This window comes from Schistocerca piceifrons, chromosome X (assembly GCF_021461385.2).
Source record: "Schistocerca piceifrons isolate TAMUIC-IGC-003096 chromosome X, iqSchPice1.1, whole genome shotgun sequence".
Lineage (NCBI taxonomy): Eukaryota > Metazoa > Arthropoda > Insecta > Orthoptera > Acrididae > Schistocerca > Schistocerca piceifrons.
This window is the reverse complement of record NC_060149.1, coordinates 896302712-896321146: the sequence shown is the minus strand read 5'-3', so window position 1 is coordinate 896321146 and position 18435 is coordinate 896302712. Positions and strand designations below refer to the sequence as shown.

Genomic DNA, 18435 nt, shown 5'->3' with positions numbered 1-18435 from the left:
GGCGATAGGTTCGTAACGCTGAACTAGCACATTCCCCGTTCTGATAATACAGCTTCACTATAAGCTCCTTTTTAGGTAACGTCAACGTGCTGCGACTGCTGGCGCATCTGATTCTCTCTCATTAGAGCTCCTTTTATACACGATTGTCATGCACAGTCACTGATGTTTTGCTGTCCAGCCCCATCTGTCGGACATTTTGTGAACTTTGTTTGTTTTTTTTTTTTTTTTCGTTGTAATAAAACCCCATGTCATTCCAAGCATGTGTGTCAATTTTTACCTCTCTATCTACATTATTCTGTGGTTTATTAAGTTTTCAAATTTATACTGACTTTCTGAGCACCCGGTACATTTGTTGTTGTTATAGTCTTCAGTCTGAAGACTGGTTTGATTCAGATCTCCATCCCGCTCTACCCAGTGCAAGCCTCATCATCTCCAAATAACAACTGCAACCTACTTCCATTTGAACATGTTTAATGAATTCAATCCTTGGTCTTCCTCTACAATTTTTACCCGCCACACTTCTCTCCATTATCAAACTGATGATTCCACATGTGTCGGAATGTGTCTTATCAAAGGATTCATTCTATTAGTCAAGTTGTGGCATAAATTTATATTTTCCAGAATTTGGTTCAGTACCTTCTCGTTAGTTACTCAATCTATCTATCTTATCTTCAGAATTATTCTGTATCACCACATCTGAAAGCTTCTTCCTCTTCTTTTCTGGACTGTTTAATGTCCACAAACACCGCCAGTAAAGATTTCCTCACATTTAAGTTTATATTAGAAGTTAACGAATACCCATTTTTCAAAAATTCTTGCTATTAATAGTCTGAAATTTATACACTCTCAGCTTTGGCCATCATCAGTTATTTTGTTGCCCAAATTGCAAAACTCATCTCATTTCCTAATCTACTTCCTTCAGCATCACCTGATTAAATTTAACTACATTCCGTTACTGTGGTTTTACTTTTGTTAATGGTCATCTTATAACTTATTTTCAAGGTGCTATCTATTCCATTCAACTGCTCTTGCAAGTCCTTTGCTGTCTCCAACAGAACGGCAATGTAACTGGAAAGCCACAAAACTTCTACTTCTTGTCCCCGAACTTTAACGCTCCCTCCAAGTTTCTTCTTGGTTTTCTTTACTTTTTGCTCAATGTACAGATTGAATAACACCAGGAATAGGCTACGAGCCTGTCTCACTTCCTTCTCAATCACTGCTTCCCTTTTGTGTTCTTCAACTCTTATAACAGCAGTCTGGCTTCTGTATAAGTTCTAAATAACCTTTCCCTCCCAGTAATTTATCCCTGCTACCTTCAGAATTTCAACTAGTGTATTCCAGTCACAATTGTTAAAAGCTTTCTCTAAATCTAAAAATGCTATAAAAATTGGTTTACCTTTCTTTAACTCATCTTCAAAGATAAATCGTAGGGTCACTATCGCCTCACTTCTTTCAATGTTTCTGCAGAACCCAAACTGATCATCTCCAAGGTCGGCTTTTAGCAGGTTTTCCTTGAGCTTCTGTAAATAACTTGTCAGTTTTTGCAAGCGTGCCTTATTAAAGTGATAGTTTGGACTTGTCAGCAACTGCCTTCTTTGTAATTGGAATTATTACTTTTTTCTTGACATCTGAGGATATTTTGCCTGTCTCGTGTCTTGAACACCAGGTGGAATAGTTTTGTCAGGGACCTTGCTTCAAATTTTAGTCCTCTATCAAATTCTTCTTGCAGTATCCTATCACCCAACTCATCTTTGTCTGCTTCCTCTTCCCTTTCTATAATACTGTCTTCAAGTCTGTTTCCTTTGTATCACACTCCTACGTATTCCTTCCACCTTTTCGTTCTTCGCTTTGTACTGACTTTCCACCTGATTTTGAGTTCTTGTGATATATATATATATGTATATATGGGGCAATACCTATTGCTGGATTACATGGTATTAGCTGTCTGCGACTCACTATGTGGTGAAAATAACTATTACAGTTCCAATGGTTGATGGCTGTTGATACACACAGGGTTGGTAAGAAGAAGGTGAGAACATGAGTCACATTTAGATCTCTGCTTGCACCACCTGTTTTGTGAAAATAATGTTACATGCATAGTTTCAATGTCAGCAGTGGGTTGGTGGGTTTTCGTGCAACAACTTCATTCTCTTTATTGTGTTTTATACGTTGGGGATCTCGCGTGTATATAGAAAGGAGGGCAAGTGAACGGTTGTATAGCCCATAGCTCATGCCGCCCTCAAATCACTGGTTGACAGGCTACGAGGCAGTGTTAGTGTGCGGAGCAGGTCTGCAGGGTGTGCCGGTTGAGTAAGGACGGTATTCTGGCATGGGGTAGGAACCTGAGGCCTATCATACGGGAGCAGAGAGGGAGGGGGATATTGGTTCCTCACTAACAGATGCATTCAGTGAGCCATCAGGGCCTGAAATAGGCAGAACTGTGGACATCCTCACCCTTACTAAGGACAGAGATTGGTCACTGCATTTGCTGTCATTTGATATTGGTATAAGCATTAATATTATTTCCTCAATTCAAAATATGAAAAACAGTTAAAGGTTTTTGTACCCCTGTATCATTCTTTCCTTCTTTAAAATGGAGCAATTCAAAGGGGAAATGTAACACACTGTAGTTGATACATACTGGCAGTTGTTTACTCAAAAGTGTTCTTATGTAGCAGCCATCCACAGTCTCCGCAAATTAGGTAATTTGTGTACAGTGAAAAAGTATTCCCAGAACAGATACATTGGAAACACCAAATGGGGGGTGAAACACATGATTTTACATCACATCAGTGAACCATTATTTTGCCTTTCAGGTAATACATCGTCTGCAGCTCGTGGTAGCATTCTCCCTTCCCGAGCAAGGGGTCCCGGGTTTGATTCCCGGCACGGTCAGCGATTTTCACCTGCCCCGAGATCACTGGGTGTTTTTGTGTCCTCTTCATCATCAGCATTCATCCCCATTACAGTCGGAGGAAGGTAACGGCAAATCACTTCCATTAGGACCTAACCTAGTACAGCGGTGCGGGTCTCCCGCATCATTCCCCTATGCTCTGTCCAGCAGCATGGGACTTCACTTCCAGGTAATAGATCTACATCTACATCTACATGGACACTCCACAAATCACACTTAAGTGCCTGGCAGAGGGTTAATCGAACCATCTTACTTTTGAACAGCGTGTGGAAAAAATGAACACCTATATCTTTCCGTGCAAGCTCAGATTTTCCTTTTTTTTATTATGCTGATTGGTTCTCCCTGTGTAGGTCGGCGTCAACAAAATATTTTCACATTCGGAGGAGATGTTGGTGATTAAAATTTTGTGAGAAGATTCCACCACAACAACAAAGTCTTTGTTTTTTAATGATGTCCATCCCAAATCCTGTATCATGTCAGTGACCCTCTGTCCCCCATTTCGCGACAATACGAAACATGCTGTTCTTCTTTGAACTTTTTCAATAGATTCAGTTAATCCTATCTTGTAGCAATCCCAGACTGTGCAGCAGTACTCTAAAAGAGGACAGATAACCATAGTGTAGGGGGGGGGGGGGTCTCTTTAGTAGTCCTGTTACATTTTCTAAGTGTTCTGCCAATAAAATCCAGTCTTTGGTTTGCCTTACCCACAACATTTTCTGTGTGTTCTTTCCAATTTTAGTTGTCAGAAGGAATAACATTGGCCAAAGAAGAAGTGCCACAAGAACTTTGCAGACAGCACCAATATCATATACTGTGTGAAACACACAGGAACTGCAACATGTTAGGCTGAAGATAAACAGAATGCGCTTTGCCATCAAAAGACCACATGATACATACGGATGTGCTATCTTTGTTCATCCAGATGTCCAAATTCTATCCACAGCACTCACAGAAGAAAATAACATCAAAATCCTTACAGTACAAACAGCTAATTGTACCATTTCATCTCTCTACAAACCACCTTGTGAAGAATTCAGAGTTAACAAACGAACAAATGACCAAAATAAACTAATGCAGATTGGTAATTTCAGCAGCCATAGTGACATTTGGGGCTACGATAATTAAGATGAAAATGGGGCAGCAGTGCTAGAGTGGGCAGAAATGAATCACCTTATCCTAATCCACGATGCAAAACTACCTGTATCACCTCATATTCACCACCAACAGCATTAGCCAACAGTGTATAAAATCTGTCTGTCCTCCAATACCAAATTCACAACATACACCAATAATCTGCCAAATATTTGCTGCTGTTAGACCTCAAAAAAAAATCATTTTCAGAGTCAGTTTAACTTTAGAAAGGCTGACTGGTCGAGATTTGCAAATTTACTGGATGCCCAAATGTCTTCTATAGAACCAACACAAGAATGGTACAACAGCTTCACCATGGCCACAAAGAGAGGTCCCAAAATATCTATCACTTGTGGCTGTCGAACATCTTACATCCCTGGACTCACATCAGATTGGGCAGGCTTATGCACAGAATATAGCAACTTGTTTAGGGAAAATCCTTTCAATGAAACAAGTATAGAAACATTTTTTTGAGCATCTGCTTTTTTGGCCGACTTTGCTCCAAATTATCCATATACAAATCACTCAGAATTTTTATTGCTTCACTTAAGGGAGTGCAAAAAGTTGTACAACATGGTCAAGTTATGTTTCTTTCAAGACAATATTGCCTGAGATATAATGTCCCACACTTGCTGAAAACTCTTGGGTGCACAGTTGATAGCCTATGGGGTAGACAAATGACTATCTCTCTACAAATATTAAATTGGCAAAAATAGAACTTTACCAACATTCATTGAGAACATGTGTGATGGTCATGTGGGAACATTTTCCCAAATTAAACCACTTGGTGATGAATGGTCCTATTGAGGGAGGGTCTGCTGCTCAAGTTTGTTTGTGTTGTTCTATGTCACGTTCTCTGACTGATGTTTCGTCAGTTTTAGTGAATGGGAAAGTTGCAGATGGACAACCCTAGATGACGATCTACCTCAAAGATTAGTCCTGGTTGTACACTGGTGAATCAGCATAAATTTGTCAGAACAAATATATCAAGCATTGTGAAAGTACACCCCCCCCCCCCCCTCCCCGATGAACCATGGACCTTGCTGAGTTAGGGTGGCTTGAAAGCCTCAACTATACAGACAGTTGTATTGTATGTGCAACTGCAGAGGGGTATTAGTGGAGAGGTCAGATTAAACTGTGGTTGCTGAAGAGGGACAGCAGCCTTTGCAATAGCTCCAGAGGCAACAGTCTGGGTGACTGACTAATATGGCCTTGTAACATTGGTCAACATGGTCTTACTATGTTGATACTGTGAATGGTTGTTAAATATTTTGGAGGTAAAACAGTCACCTATTCAGATCTCTGGGTGATTGCTACTCAGGAGATAGCTGTCATCAGGAAAAACAAAAATAGTATTCAAAGGGTCGGAGTGTGGAATGTTGGATCCCTTAATTGTGTAGGTAATTTAGAGAATTTGAAAAGAGAAATGAATAAGTTGAAGACAGAATAGAGGAAATTAGTGAAGTGCAGTGGCAGGAAGAAGATGATCTCTGGGCAGGTGAGAACATAAGAAAATAAGAATGCAGGTACTACACTACTACAAACAGCATATTGAACACATTATAGCAGCCAAGATAGACATGATGCCAGCACACACCACAGTAATAAACATTTATAAAAGAATGCCTGCTACCTCTGCAGATTACGAAGATACTGGAAGAATATATGGGGATATAAAAGAAATTATTCATATAGTTAAGGGAGATGAAAATTTAATTGTGATGACTGACTGGAAATTGACTGTGGGAAAAAGAAGAAAAAAGGAAAAGTCATAGGAGAGTAGAAACTATGCCTGCAATATTCAGAATATTTATACATTTCTTCCACACAGAACTAATAATTTACCCAAATGAGAGTGTCACATCTGACAACTTAAAAAAAAAAGTGTGTAGATGTATATAACTAAGGAAATTTGTATTGGAGGTAAGTGTGGGATGTAAAAATTGTGGAGGCAGATTTCTTTTTCATTCGCATCAGTTTCTGTCAGGTACATTTGATGACAACTGATCTGTAGTGTAGTCCATTGGCTAAGTTAAGTCGGAAGATGAGTTTGGTTGAGAGTTGGCAAACCCAACAAATGTGAATATGAGATGTTAAGATTTGGTGCCATGCTGATCTCTAATGTAGCCCGAGGTCAACGTTCTGTTGAAAGGTGACTAGCTGTGAGTTGGCAAACTGGTGTTGACCCATTCAGTTAATGTTTATTATGGGTAATATTATTATTTTCATTTTGAAGTTTACAGTTTTTGTTTCATTTTTCACATTTTTTTTATTTTATTCTGGTTGGCTCTGAATATGTTTTCATGTATTCTATGGCTTAGAGGTACTGATCAAGAAGCCAGTTGAATAATGCACACAACAACAAAACCAAAGTCACTCAATACATTTATGACTACCTAACTTAATTTCTTGACAATGTCATCACATAATGATATGTTTGTACAACTCTACAAAGTTCTGATCAGAAGTTACAATACTGTTCATTATATAAGTTGTCAGTTTCACACACACAGTGACAAGATCCACTTAGATGCGGAACAACTAACGTCACCTTACAAATGTTAAGTAATACTTGTGTCATGCTTTTGCTACAGATTTATATACAAATGGGATAAACATTATAACAGAGGAAATGCTTCTATTATGCAGGATTTTTTGAAATATAAAGTGTGGCCAGGCAGTGAATAACACTAATAATGCAGTCTAAAACAAACCTCAAAATGTGAAAACAGGGTGAAACAACAAATGCAACTGTTCATCTATGCAGGAGTTTCACCTAGTTTGAATACCATCACAATAAATTCCCCCCTCCCCCCATTCTCTTCAATTACAAAATATAACCAGATATCCATCCATAGGTTGCCTTGAATAAGTATTCATTGATCAGCTTGTTGACAGCTTAGTAGTAGTAGGCCACTATTTTATATCTCAACTGTTTACTCATATGTGTAATTCCACTTGGGTCATTCATATATGGCTTGCTACAGTTGTTGCTAACACATTTGCCTCAAATAATATTTACTCATTCAATACCATAACCTTTCAAGACCAACAAGGGGTGATGGAATAGAATTACAGAGAAATCTAATAAATAAATAGTGTCTAGGCGCCGAGTTGTTAAATCACGATGGAAATGTTCCTAGCCTAGCATGTTTCAATAACCACGACCTGAAATATTAAAGTAAATTTACTTAGTACTCGCGTTTGGAGATTAAAAACATGTCCCCACCAGTGAATTTGTAAGTGACGTGCGAATTTAATAAACAGCCCTATAAAATAAAGGTGCAGCTTAAACAGCTTTGACTTCACATGTGGAGTTACTCACTGTGGTCATGTTTACTTATACTCGTGGGAAGCTCTCCAATAAAGGATCGGTTTTCAATGAAGCATCGAACTGTCGTTCCCAAATCCATGAACGCCACAAACGCAATCCATCCCCGAAAAGCATACAATAGCTTTCGTTCCATATCACTTGCCATTGCTACCTACTCATTTCAATCAGTTAGTTTTGCTTTACAAAAAAATCACTCAATTTTACGGCTGCCGTCGTTCGGTGCGTGCATCGCACACCGATATCCGCGACGCTCTACAAACTGAAACTACTATGTCATGTATCTCACATATCCTCATCTTTGGAGAGCTTGAATCCCAATAGCACGTATTAAGCTGTTTTCAAATGTTGGCAATCTCTTTAATTATCACTTAAAATAATAAGGATGACCTGCATTTTTTCAGTACTGTTTAAGCAGATTTTACGTACTTGAGAAAGGGAAAACATGACCTCGTTTGGCAGCGGGTTAGAAGAAGAACTGATTGAAGAACACTCAGTTTCGTTAATTATACTGTTTATTCTTTGTGCTTTTGTGGGCATATTTGTCGGTTTTTTTGCAAGCTGGTTTAATATCATATATATTTGGTTGCACAAGGTAACTATGAAAACATAGCGTTCTTAGAAGTAAGTGTTTCATATATTTGCGCTCCGAATAATATAAGAGTAGGAACCATACCGCCTCATTTAAATGAACAGTCCACCGATTAGTTGGTTTTAAGTTGGATGAATAGAATTTTCATGAAGTGTTGTATGTGATAGTGAAGGACTGGTGATGAAAACATTACTATTGCTGCTATGCGATTGTAATTTCACGTTACTGAGCATGACGTAGGATTCAGGGGCGTATGCAGACAATCCTTCATTGAAATAAATAATTGCAGTACATATCGTGAAGTCTTTAGTGACACTATATCACGAATTTCTTAACTGCCCCAAAAGTTGTCGCTACGAATTGCTATAGATAACAAACACGAGAAAAATGAATAAGCCATGGGAATAAACAGCAATGATTGTAGTAATAAGAGTGCTGTAAATATTATAAATAACTTATACTGCTGCATCTCGTTTGTGAACTGATGAATGTGTGGGCTATTAGCCATTGTAATAGCTTAGAGTATAAGTTAATAGACAGCCAGTTTCCTTTACATAATAAAAATACAGAAATCCTAGTGAAATATCAGAGTTGTTTTGTTTGGTACATAGAAGATGTATACTTTGGAACCTTATGCTGCTGGACAAGACTATAGAGGCAGTAATATGTGATTTAGAAAATGTCTAATGTGAATGATAAATTTTCCATTGAAAGTTTCAGTCAGTAAACTTTAAATATGGTAAAAAACATATTTCAATCTTATTTAAGTAGTAGTGAATGAATATGGGGTGTGTTATGGGTTACTCAATGTTTTCACTGTAGCAAAGTAACATAGAAGTCCCACCAAGGCACATATAAACAGCATTGTGATGCTAGTCTTAACAGAGGGTTGATAGACATAAATATCTTGCTACTGAACTAAAGTGTAATAATATGGGAGGAATTAAGGTGCTTCCATTTTAAGATAATGGGCATAGATAGGATTTAAAATCTGTCACTGGTCTGCACTAACTCTCATTACTCAATCATTTACTAATAACTCAGTATTTTGCTGTAGAACGTGTACAAAGTTTTCTATTTGGTATTAAACTGCAACATTAGTGGGATGACATCTGTGGGTTTGGAGTCTTAGGTGGCAGATACAGGCAGTCTGAGACTTCACAATGATATTTAAGCTTATTGTGGATGACCCAGTTGGTAGAACATAGTCTATAAATATCCTCAGAGTTTGAAAATGATCTAACAGATAATTTTAATTTATTGTCAAGGATTTGCTTTAGCATACAAAACTGTCATATAGGATCAGAAATGTAATTTTTTAGTAAAATTATTCTTCTGCATATTGTTCCTACAGAGAATGCTAGTCTTGTTATGCTCATTGTTAGTCAGTGAAGTAAGATCAGGTAGCTCAATTCGCTTCTTTAATATGCTGCCATATCTGATTAGCACCTCATCAGCTATCTGTACAAGCTTCATCTCATAATGAACTTGGTGGGTAGCATTTTAGAACCTGAGTTTTAGTGAAAAAGATTGACATTAAAACACAATGTGTACCGTAACCTGGGAATTTACTGTCACCTGCACTCTTCCTGTTTCCAACAGTTTCAAATAGCTGTGCCTCTGAAACTATTGAGAGTGGAGTGTATCATGACTTTCCTAGAGACTACACTTCTGTGTAGGAATAAATGTGGTTCATGCAAGCACCAGCCTTGTTATACCCAGCTTGCTCTATTCATTCACAATATCCAGAAGGCAGTAAATAACAAAGCTGAGGTGGGTGTCATGCTTCTTGCAGAAGGCCTTCAATTCTACATTTGCATCTACATCTGTATTCTGCAAACCATCGTGAGGTGCATGGCAGAGGGTACAGCCCACTGTAAAAGTTATTATGATTAAACAGTTAAACACCATTGCCTAGTTTGAAGAAAAAACAGTTGTTTATTGGGACATGGCTTCATTATTAACTTCTTATGAAATGCAGAGACTTTTATTTATTTAGTAATTTACTCGCCCATGGATTATCTGATTGTGATATAGGTTTTATTGTTGTTGTACATTGACAATAAGTAGTTCAAATAGACAGACACATGGAATATATGAGGATGTTTTCATAAGGACAAATGAGTTGCTTGGCTGTGGCCTTGCTGAAGGAACCATCCAGCATTTGCCGTATATGATTTGAGAAAAACACTGAAAACCTAAATCGGGCTGACTGGTCAGAGCAAACTTCCTTCTTCCAAATATGTCCGTGTTTTAACAGAGACACTGCCTCATTCGATTGGTCCCTGTTGAACAATGTTCTTTTGTTTATACTCAATTTACACACAATAACTTATAAAAACAAAAACTTTTAAATGATCAGTATTTAGTGCAAATATTGACACCTGACCTTCATCATAAATAAATGTAATGTAATAGATAACAGATGAAAGCATCCAATACTATATGACTACATGATCAGTGACCAGTCTCTGGAATCAGTCACACATTCACATATCTAGAAGCTTCTTTCCCGAGTTATTTAAGGTGTAGTGACTATATAAATTTAATTGGGTGAAGGCAGGTGACGGGCTCAGATTTATTGGAAGAATCCCAAGGAATTCTAATTCAAGCACAAAAGAGGTTGCTTATGAAGCCCTTGTTCGATAAAGTTTTGAAATATAATTCTTCATGAGTTTATGTCAGTATATATGTCACAGGACCTTACAAGAAAGATATTCATTACATGGAGTGTTCTTCACAAAATTCCATGTGCCCACCTTCCAAAATGAGTGAAGAAACATATTACTTCCTACATGTCTGACTAGTCTAATTTGTCCTTACTTGAGAGTGAGTGGCAGACATTGGAAAGTTCACATTCCCCACAGAAGATGACTGTGGAAACTGCCTACAGAACTGTCCCCTTATGCCTTAGCAATAGGTGCGAGGTGCTGCCCAGTGTTGGTAACACATCTGAGCCATCACTGGATACCTTGTTTATTGGATCAGTAGCCCATTTTGCTGCCAAGTCCTGACAGTTCAGGGGATACGTATGTTTATCATTGGAAGCTCAAATATTAGGCAGATAATGGAGTCACTCCGTGAAATAACAGGCAGGTCTGGAAAGGAGGTCAGTGTGCACTCAGTATGCTTGCTGGGTGGCTACTGGTTTACTGGGCGCAAACAACTCCCAATAGTATTTTGTATCAGCATGTATAGTGTTACTGTCTGGGTTCAGAGGCCATTCTCACTTCTTTTGTTGATTTGCTGATTTGGTGAAGACTGATAGATTTCCACTCAGGAAGGAAATATGTCTCGCTATTTGCAGCAGAATTGATCACACTCCCCTAGTTAGAAGCTGAGTGGAAGATCTAAACTAGTGTGACTCAGACAATACTGAGTTTATGTTGGATGCAAATTTCTAGACCTCTGCTGCTATGTGGAGAATTGTAGGGCTTCTTCAATAGGTCAGGTGTGCATCATACGAAGGAGATAGCTACTCGGATAGCAGATAATGTGGTATGCACGTGGGGCTTGTGTACGTTATAACACCTCCAAAGGATCAATATTGAATTCCATACAGTAAATTGAGAAATAATATCAGTGTTATTCCTGGAGCAGAATGTAAGTCTGTGCAAATCAGGAAGAGAAAATATTTATATGTTATTAGTACACTGCAGGAGCACTCACAGTAAGGTCCCAAAATTTGTATTGCCTCTTAAAGGTAATAAAGCCCACATAGTCTGAGCAACTAAAAGCTGACTGAAACTTGAAGCGAATATCTGTGAAATCCTAAATTTAGATTGAAATGGATATTACAACGATAGCCTAGAAGCGAATAGTGGTGTTGTATTTATTGCTGTAAAGAACTCTGTGGTATAGTGAGGTTGTTGCCAAATCTACATTTGAAATAATCTGAATGTGGGTAAGCATCAAAGTTGGTCTATCATGGTAACAGGATGAAACTTTCTGGCCATGCACACCTTGCTGCAGAGTGGAAATTCTTTACGGTAAAAGGATGCTTTTTTAGACAACCTGCCTCGGTAGTCGCAGTGACAGAGTGCTTCAGAGGGAACTTGCAGAATATCACAAAATTTATCATCATTTGCATGAACCATTTGCATGAATATCAAGAGCTCAGATGGAAACCCAGTTCTACGTAAAGAAGGGGAAGCAGAAAGATGGAAGGAGTATATAGAGTGTCTATACAAGGGCGATGTTCTTGAGGACAATATTATGGAAATGGAAGAGGATGTAGATGAAGTTGAAAGGGGAGATATGATACTGCGTGAAGAGTTTGACAGAGCACTGAAAGACCTAAGTCAAAACAAGGCCCCAGGAGTAGACAACATTCCATTAGGACTACTAATAGCCTTGAGAGAGCAAGCCCTGACAAAACTCTACCATCTGGTGAGCAAGATGTATGAGACAGGCGAAATACCCTCAGACTTGAAGAAGAATATAATAATTCCAATCCCAAAGAAAGCAGGTGTTGACAGATGTGAAAATTACCGAACTATCAGTTTAATAAGCCACATCAGCAAAATACTAACACGAATTCTTTACAGATGAATGGAAAAACTGGTAGAAGCCGACCTCGGGGAAGATCAGTTTGGATTCCGTAGAAATGTTGGAACACATGAGGCAATACTGACCCTATTACTTATCTTAGAAAATAGATTAAGGAAAAGCAAACCTACGTTTCTAGCATTTGTAGACTTAGAGAAAGCTTTTGACAATGTTGAATGGAATACTCTCTTTCAAATTCTGAAGGTGGCAGTGGTAAAATACAGGGAGCGAAAGGCTATTTACAAATTGTACAGAAACCAGATGGCAGTTATAAGACTCTAGGAGCATGTAAGGGAAGCAGTAGTTGGGAAGGGGGTGAGACAGGGTTGTAGCCTATCACCGATGTTATTCGATCTGTATATTGAGCAAGCAATAAAGGAAACAAAAGAAAAATTCGGAGTAGGTATTAAAATCCATGGGGAAGAAATAAAAACTTTGAGGTTCACCAATGACATTGTAATTCTGTCGGAGACAGCAAAGGACTTAGAAGAGCAGTTGAACGGAATGGACAGTGTCTTGAAGGAAGGATATAAGATGAACATCAACAAAAGCAAATCGAGGATAATGGAATGTAGTTGAATTAAGTTGGGTGATGCTGAGGGAATTAGATTAGGAAATGAGACACTTAAAGTAGTAAAGGAGTTTTGCTATTTGGGGAGCAAAATAACTGATGATGGTCGAAGTAGAGAGGATATAAAATGTAGACTGGCAGTGGCAAGGAAAGCGTTTCTGAAGAAGAGAAATTTGTTAACATCAAGTATAGATTTAAGTGTGAGGAAGTCGTTTCTGAAAGTATTTGTATGGAGTGTAGCCATGTATGGAAGTGAAACATGGATGATAAATAGTTTGGACAAGAAGAGAATAGAAGCTTTCGAAATGTGGTGCTACAGAAGAATGCTGAAGATTGGATGGGTAGATCACATAACTAATGAGGAGGTATTGAATAGAATTGGGGAGAAGAGGAGTTTGTGGCACAACTTGACTAGGAGAAGGGACCGGTCGGTAGGACATGTTCTGAGGCATCAAGGGATCACAAATTTAACATTAGAGGGCAGGGTGGAGGGTAAAAATTGTAGAGGGAGGCCAAGAGATGAATACACTAAGCAGATTCACAAGGATGTAGGCTGCAGTACGTACTGGGAGATGAAGAAGCTTGCACAGGATAGAGTAGCATGGAGAGCTGGATCAAACCAGTCTCAGGACTGAAGACCACAACAACAACAACAACAACACCCCATATGACCGTACTTTTGATAATAAGTGTAGGTGCAGTACAGAGTCAAATGCTTTTCAGAAATCAAGAAACATTGCATCAACCCGGTTGCCTTGATTCAAAGTTTTCAGTATGTCATGTGAGAAAAGTGAGAGTTGGGTTTCACATGATGGATGTTTTCAAAAAACACACTTGTTGGCATTGAGGATTCATTCTGCTCAAGAAACCACATTATGTTTGAGCTCAGAATATGATCTAAGATTCTACAACAAATTGATGTCACAAGGGTATTGTATGGTAATTTTGTGTATCATTTCTACTTCATTTCTTCTAGACGGGCGTGACCTGTGCCTTTTTTCAAGAACTGTGTACAGTTTTTTGTTCGAGGGATCTACGATAAATTATAGTGAGAAGAGGGGCTAATTCAGCTGCAAATTCAGCATAGAATCTGACAGGGATTCCATCGGGGCCTGGAGCTTTGTTCAGTATGACTGAAATTGGTGTCAGATGGAGGGCTCCATGTAAGATTGATCTGAATATCTTGTCTTAAAATTACTTCGGGCAGATAGAGAACTGACTGCTGAGAGCATCTGAAACTGCCTAGTAACTAACAGACCAGAAAATATTTTCACTTAGCAAGAATGTTGGGAAACAAATTGCAGACTGAGTAGCCCTTATCAAATATTCAGCTTTGAGGATGAAGATGTAGAGCACAAATGAATGAAATTCAAAACCATTGTACAATATACCTTAGACAAGTATGTGCTGAGCAAGGTTTTGAGAGACCGTTACTGAGAGGCCAAGTTAAAAAGTTGCTATAAATGTGAAGATAACTTCATTATAGATGTATGAAATCAAAGTCTAGATGGTATATGTAAGCTGAACTAAGCCAAAATGAACCTAAGAAGAGTAATGCGAGAAACATTCAATGAATTAAAATTTTGTTACTAATCCGACAAAAATCATTAGAAGTTTCAGTTGTCCACGAAGCCAGTAAATACTAATCATCATTGTCACTGAAAGCTCATATTCTACATCTTACTTTTTGTGGTCTAACCACCAGACAGATTTTTAGCCATAATGTCTACTGTGAAAAACAGTTATATACACCTTCTACACAATTTTCCTTAGTTATATACATCTACACTTTTTTTTTTTTTTTTTTTTTTTTTAATTGTCAGATGTGACACCCTCATTTGGGTAAATTATTAGTTCTGTGTGGAAGAATTGTATAAATATTCTGGATATTGCAGGCATAGTTTCTGTGTTAGATATAATTGTCACCTATGCAAATGTTTCGTGTATGGCTTTTCTGTTCCACCTGTGAGGAAAAATCACACAATGTTATTCATATTCCAAGAAATATGTCTTTTTTCCCTCCAACACGTGGCACTGAGTATCCTAAGTGTGAGAAAGCACATGCCAGACACCTCATGGAACCATTTGTCTAGTGCCAGTAGACTCTGCTTCTATGGTTTGTACATTCCACGATTCCTTACTGTATCAGAAATGTAGGTAATTTATTGAAAAAAGAAACAATTGTCTTGATGGGACACTGGAGAGGAAGGATATCTGCTTCAGCAATCCTTCTAAAACCTGCCTTCAGTAAAAGAGTTAATGAATGTGAATGTATTTTAATCAAATGGAAAAAAGGGCAAACTTCATAACAGTTATTCCTCCTATACACAGAAATTTCCTCCTATACACAGAAATATTGTTTTTTCTGGATCTTATAAATTATTTGTAGTTTTTGTTGTTGTTGTAGTCTGGAGACTGGTTTGATGCAGCTCTCCATGATACTTAATCTGTTGCAAGCATCATCATCTCAGAGTAACTGCTGCAACCTCCATCCTTTCTAATCTGCTTACTGTTTTCATCTCTTGGTCTGCCTCCACAATTTTTACATCCCACACTTAGCTTCAATACCAAATTGATGATGCCTTGACATCTCAGAATGTGTCGTATCAGCCAATTCTTTCTTTTGGTCAACTTGTACCACAAATTTCTTTTCTCCCCAATTCTGTTCCTTACCTCCTCATTAGTTACATGATCAATGCATCTAATTTCCAGCATTTTTCCAAAGGACCACATTTCAAAAACTTCTGTTCTCTTCTTGTGTGAAATGTTTACTGTCCACATTTCATTTCCATATAAGGCTACATTGCAGACAAATACCTACAGAAAATACTTCCCAACACTTAAATATATAATCACTGTTAACAAATTTCACTTCTTCAGAAATGGTTTTCTTTCCATTGTCAGCCTACATTTTATATCCTCTCCACTTCGGCTATCATAAGTTATTTTACTGCCCAAGTAGCAAAACTCGTCTACTACTTTTATTGTTTCATTTCCTAATCTAATACCCACATCATCACCTAATTTAATTTGACTACATTCCATTACTGTTATGTTGCTTTTTTGATGTTCATCTTACATCTCCCTTTCAAGACAATCTCAGTTCTGTTCAACTGCTCTTCTAAGTCTTTTGCAGTCTCTGAAGAATTACATTGTCATTGGCAAACCTCAAAGGTTTTAAAACTTTTCTTACGTGACTGACTATGGCTGTTAAGTATTTTGAGAAAGTTTATTTGCGCCATCAGCTGTACAATTGTATATTTATTCTCTACCAAGTTCAGCTATAACAACCATTTTCAGAGGAAAAAATCGGTATTCGTCAATGGATCAAAAATATATTTTCGTCGAATTCAACACAACCATTTGTAGAACATTCATAACTATCATAAAAGTCTGTCTGAACATGATCCATTTAAACATGCTGTATATTAGCACAATTGCAGTAATGATTACTGTAAATTGTGCTGATACAGGGCACATTTATATGGATTATGTTCAGACAGACTCTTATGACAGTTATAAACATCCTACATTTGGTTGTGTCTTATTTGACTAAAATATATTTTTGATCCATTGATGTATATTAGTTGTTATAACTGAAACTGCTAGAAAATAAATATACAATTGTACAGCTCATGGTGCAAATATGCTTTTTTTCTCAAAGTTTTTATTTCTTCTCCCTGGACTTTAATTCTGCCTCCAAATTTTTCTTTGGCTTCCTTTAGTGCTATCTCAGTGTACAGAATGAAGAACTTCGGGGATAAGTTAGAACCCTGTCTCACTCTCTTCCCAACCACAGGTTTCTTTTCATACACTTAACTCTTGTAACTATTGTCTGGTTTCTGTACCTTTCCTTCCCTGTATTTTACCCCTGCTACCTCCAGAATTTCAAGGAGTTTATTCCAGTTGACATTGTCAAAAGCTTTCTCTGAGTCTACAAATGCTATAAACATGGATTTGTCTTTCCTTAAATTGTCCTTTAAGAGAGGTTGTAGAGTCAGTATTACCCCACATGGTCCTACATTTCTCAGAAATCCAAACTGATCTTCCCCGAGGTAGCCTTCTACCAGTTTCCATTCTTCTGTAAATAACTAGTATTATTATTTTGCAACCATGACTTATTAAACTGATAGTTTGGAAATATTCACACCTGTCAGCAGTTGCTTTCTTTGGAAATGGAATTATTACATTCCTCTTGAAGTCTGGCAGTGTTTTGCCTGTCTCATACATCCTGCATACCAGGTGGAATAGTTTTGTCATGACTTAATCTCACACGAATATCAGTAGTTCTGACAGAATGTCAGTTACACTAGGAGGCTTTGTTTCTACTTAGGTCTTTCAGTGCTCTGTCAAATTCTTCTTGCTGTATCATGTCTCCTATCTTATATCCTTTTAGAGCCGTCAATTTCATTTCCCTTGTATAGCCTCTCTGTATAGTCCTTCGATTGTTCAGCTTTCCCTTCTTTGCTTACTACTGGTTTCCATTTAGCCATTCCTGCATACCATTTTGCACTTCCTGTCAGTCTCATTTTTTAGATGTTTGTATTCCCTTTTGCCAACTTCATTTACTGCATTTTTATATTTTCTCCTTTCATCAATTAAATTCAATCTCTCTTTTGATATCCAAGGATTTCTACTAGGCCCTGACTTTTTACATATGTGATCCTCTGCTACCCTCACTATCTCATCTCTTAAGTTACCCATTTGTCTTCTGCTGTATTCCTTTCCCCTGTTTCAGACAATTGTTGCCTAATGCTCTCTCTGAAACTTGCAAGAACCTCTGGTTCTTTCAGGTTATCCAGGTCTCATCTCATTAATTTACCACTATTTTGCAATTCCTTCAGTTTTAATCTACAGTTCATAATCAATAAATTGTGGTTAGAACCCACGTCTGGGCCTTGAAGTATTTTACAGTTTAAAATCTGGTTCCAAAATCTCTATCTTACCAGCATATGAGGCATTGAGAACCATAAGGACCTGAGGTACACCGTTGTCAATTTTGAGATTGTATCATTTATGCATGCACCTGACATCTATGGCTCTTATGGTGAACCAGCTTTGTCTCTTCTGTTAGACCATGTTGTGTAAATGAATATTCACAAAATGTTGCCCCAACAATTTCTCGGATATTCATTTCCATATGGTCTCAAACGAAAAAGCATTTTAGCTCTGAACTGCTCTCGTTATCTGTGGTTGCAACATGTAGTGTCTGTAACATGTACATAGTAGTAATACTTCACAATCGGAGGTATATTGGCAGTTTTATTTGAACTGCAAACCATAGAATGTGCTTAATGAAAACAATGATAATCAGGACTATCAGTTGTTGAAATAGGTCATAATTGTGT

The 18435-nt window shown here is 37.8% G+C and overlaps 2 protein-coding genes across 2 annotated transcripts in view; one reads left to right on the top strand and one right to left on the bottom strand.

Annotated features, from left to right (window-relative positions):
• LOC124721222 overlaps nucleotides 1-7660 on the bottom strand; it is a 28361-nt gene extending 20701 nt beyond the window's left edge. The window contains exon 1 of the mRNA XM_047246075.1: nucleotides 7371-7660. Coding sequence (XP_047102031.1) covers nucleotides 7371-7524 — 154 coding nt within the window. The 5' untranslated portion in view covers nucleotides 7525-7660. The remainder of the gene's footprint in view (nucleotides 1-7370) is intronic.
• A 49-nt stretch (nucleotides 7661-7709) lies between these two features.
• LOC124721220 (2-hydroxyacyl-CoA lyase 2-like) overlaps nucleotides 7710-18435 on the top strand; it is a 94197-nt gene continuing 83471 nt past the window's right edge. The window contains exon 1 of the mRNA XM_047246074.1: nucleotides 7710-7971. Within this exon, the coding sequence (XP_047102030.1) occupies nucleotides 7822-7971 (150 nt within the window). The 5' untranslated portion in view covers nucleotides 7710-7821. The remainder of the gene's footprint in view (nucleotides 7972-18435) is intronic.